This window comes from Carlito syrichta, unplaced genomic scaffold (genome assembly GCF_000164805.1).
Source record: "Carlito syrichta isolate Samal-C Ts95f unplaced genomic scaffold, Tarsius_syrichta-2.0.1 Scaffold312194, whole genome shotgun sequence".
NCBI classification, from domain to species: Eukaryota; Metazoa; Chordata; class Mammalia; order Primates; family Tarsiidae; genus Carlito; species Carlito syrichta.
In genome coordinates, this window is record NW_007256290.1 from 414,984 (window position 1) to 418,718 (window position 3,735).

General features: G+C 50.0%; 1 protein-coding gene across 1 annotated transcript in view; it reads left to right on the plus strand.

Annotated features, from left to right (window-relative positions):
- NRL (neural retina leucine zipper) overlaps positions 1–3,735 on the plus strand; it is a 29,595-nt gene continuing 25,860 nt past the window's right edge. The window contains exon 1 of the mRNA XM_021718417.1: positions 1–176. Coding sequence (XP_021574092.1) covers positions 169–176 — 8 coding nt within the window. The 5' untranslated portion in view covers positions 1–168. The remainder of the gene's footprint in view (positions 177–3,735) is intronic.

Genomic DNA, 3,735 nt, shown 5'->3' on the forward strand with positions numbered 1-3,735 from the left:
GGCCTTGTTGACAGTGACTGCCGCCACAGCGCAGGCCAACCGCTCCTCCGTCACGCGCCTCCCTCGTCACGCAGCTCCCAGCTCCCCTGCTCGCGGGCGGCAGACGTCATACGACGCTCCAGACGGCCCCGCCCCCTTGGCCCGCCAACTGGACGGCGGACTACGGTGATGGATAGGTGGGCGGGAGAAAGCGCGTGAGGGGTCTGAGGGGAGGAGAAAGTGCGCGACAGACAAGGGCCGCTGGCTCTGGGTGGGGAGGAGTAGGTGGGAACTGGTAGATTCCTGGGTCTGAGACCGCGGAACTAGACTTACGGCTGAGAGCCAGGGTTTACAAGATAAACAGTAGTTCCCTACTGAGAGGTATTTTAGCAAGGGATACAGTTGACCGTCTCTAAAGCTCATTTGGCTTCGCACTTTTGAGACAGTGCCCAGAGCCTCTTCTCCCCCTGCGCCCCCTCCCTGCTCAGCTGTGGCCCTCCTCTTTCTCTCTCTCTCTCTCTCTCTCTCTTTTTGCTGACTGCGGCTCCAGTCGTTCCTGCCCTAAGGGGTGCCCGGCTTCACACTTGGGGACTCGGGCCTCCACACCCTCCTTCCAGGTTTAGCTTGTGAGGACGGCCCTTGCTAGACCTCCTCTTACCCGGTCGGGCCACTTTTTAGACGATCCCTGGCTTCCCTCCGCCGTCTTTGCAGACGCTCCCTAATTCTCGCCTCGGTCTCTTAAAGCCCTTCTAGTTCGGGCCGTTCCATTAGACGCTGCCTTGGCTTTCCGGGATGTGCAGGCCTTCCCTAGACGCTGTGTCCTGGCAGCGCTCTCCGCCCCGGCCGTGGGTCGAGCGTGTGCACGTGCACCGCCTCCCGTCCCCTCCTGCAGGTTTATGAGTAACCGTCCTGAGTCCAAGGCCGGGACTTGCCACGTCTCGGGATCCTCGCCCAGACTCAGGTGGGGAGGCGTGTGGGTCGAGTGACCTCGCCGTGCCAGGCGCAAAGGCTCCAGATCCGAGCTGAACTTCAGCCCCCCCAGCCCTCCGCCCTGAGCCCCCGAGGGCAGCGAGGAGTGTGGGGGCCCGTAGTGCCCCTGAGCCTTCCTGGGGCTCACTCTCCCGGCGAAGCCTGGGTGTGGCCACTCCTTCGGGTGCCATCTCTAGACCGGAGCCTCTCACCGGGGCCGGCCTCGTGGACTCCGCGCTTAGAGAGGTCCTGTGCTTGCTTTAATGTTCTCCGGTCACCGTCTTGCAATTCGTAATAATTTTAAAGCAAGCGCCCGGCATTTTCATCTTGAGCTGGGTTCCACTAACTTTGTAGGAGGTCTGCTGATCGCCCTTCCCCTCTTTCAAGATAACTTACTATTTGTGCCCTAACGTTTATGGAAACTTTAGGATGTCATTGTTTCTGGGTTATCCAAACTGGAAAATGTGGCATGTTTTAAATGGTCTTTCCTAACTCTTTGCCTTTTCTTTTCTTTTTTTTTTTTTGAGTTGGACTCTCACTCTGTCGCCCAGATTGGAGTGCAGTGGCACACTAATGGCCATGGCAGCCTCGATCTGCTGGGCTTAGGCCTCAGTCTTCCAGGTAGCTGGAACTACAGATGCATGCCACCACGACCGGCTAATTTTTGTGACTTACTGTGGAGACGAGGTTTCACCAAGTTGCCCGGGCTAGTCTCGAACTCTCTGGCTCTGGCAATCCTCTCACCTTGGCCTCCCAGAGTGCTGGGATTACAGGCTGAACCACTGTGCTCAGCCACTCTTTGCCTTTTAAATTCAATTCTACAAGTCCTATAGATTCTTAGCTATTTATTTTTTAGAGACAGGGTCTTGTTCTCTTATCCAGGCTTGAGTGCCACTTTACAGCTCACCGCAGCCTTGAACTCCTAGGCTAAAGGAATCCTCCCACTTCAGCCTCCTGAGTAGCTAGGACTAACTACAGGCATGTGCCACCACACCTGGCTAATTTTTTCAATTATTTTTATTTTTTGCAGAGTTCGGGGTCTTGCTTTGTTGCCCAGGCTGGACTCAAGCTCCTGGCCTCAAGCCATCCTCCCACCTTGGTCTCCCAAAGTGCTAGGATAACAGATGTGAGCCACCATGCCTGTCCCCTATAGATTCTTTAGATGATTATTTGAGGTTATTTTCACAGTCACTACTCTAAATCAAAAATTTTTTTTTTTTTTTGAGTTGGAGTCTCACTCTGTTGTCCAGACTGGAGTGCAGTGGCTGCTCCCGGCCACTGCAGCCTTGACCTGCTGGGGCTCCAGCAATCCTTCCACCTCAGCCTTCAAAGTAGCTGGAACTACCGCGCCCGGCTATAAAATCAAATTTTCATTGCTTTATGCCTCTTGCTCTAGTTGATCTGCTAAGGACCCTTCTCTAACAGCATTTAGTGCTTAAGAACCCACAAATGCTTTACTATTGTTCATTGTTTCAAATATAAACTTCCAAACCTGGTTGGCTGTTTTTTTGAAACCTCATTTTTTGATAGTTCTGCCAAGCAAATATACCCATAAATGTCTTGTTTATGTTCACCTCTGCACTTTCCAGGAGAATGTCTTATCTGAGGGAAGCTGTTTCTACCAAACTCCCTTCATCATAGCCTTGCACTTTGACCTTCTGATACCACGTCCAGGAATCTGGCCTGGACCTGTATAAAAATTTATGTTCTACAGAGCAATTGATATTAGTGGAACACTGGAAACAGAATAGATCCAAATATCCTACAATATGCAATTGGTTAAATAAATTATGGCCCATATGAAACAAACACAGGTATACCAGTAGCCATTAAAATGATGTAGTCTTCTATTTTTATACCATGGGAAATTATGCAAGCTGTATTGTTAAGTTAAAAAAAAAAAAAAGGCTGGGCTCGATGGCTCAGCCTGTACTTCCAGCACTTTGGGAGGCCGAGGTGAGTGGATTGCTTGACCCCGCGGGTTCAAGACCAATCTGGGCAACTTGGCGAGACCTGGTCTCTACAATAAAAAAGTAAAAAAATTAGCTGGGTGAGGTAGCACATGCCTGTAGTTTTTTTTTGGCTTCTTGGAAGGCTGAGGTAGAAGGATCACCAGAGCCCAGCAGGTCGATGCTAGGGTGCCCATGAGCGTGCCACTGCACTCCAGTCTGGGCAACTGAGTAAGACTCCAACTCAAAAAAAAAAAGTGGTAGTCACTGAGGCAGAAGGATTGCTTGAGCCCAGGGGTTTGAGACCAGCCTACAAAACATAGTGAGACCTCCAACTCTATGAAAAAAACAATTAAAAAATTAGGCATAGTGGTACATGCCTATAGTCCCAGCTATTCAGAAAGCTCATGCAGGATGTTCAAAAGGTTAGGGCTGTGGTTCAAAAGGTTAGGGCTGTGGTGACACTGCACTCCAGCCTGGGCGACAAAGCGAGACCCTCAACCTCAAAAAAAAAAAAAAAAAGTGATAGACATTTCTTGTGGTGACATGTGGTCGCAAAACAATATGGTTTCAGTTTTGCATTAAAAGGTATAAAAATACCCAGGCGCATTGCATTGTCAAACAAATTATAAAGTGGAGAAAGCCTTGGATGAACCAATGACAAAGATGTAGCATAAACAGAGAATTTGATTCTGATTGAATTCCAGCACCTGAGGTTCAGAAAATAAAAAACAAAACAAAAGACTTCTGTTAAACTCAGCTTTTTTTTTTTTGAATTGGAGTCTCACTCTGTCACCCAGACTGGAGTGCAGTGGCCGCTCCTGGCTACCGCAGCCTC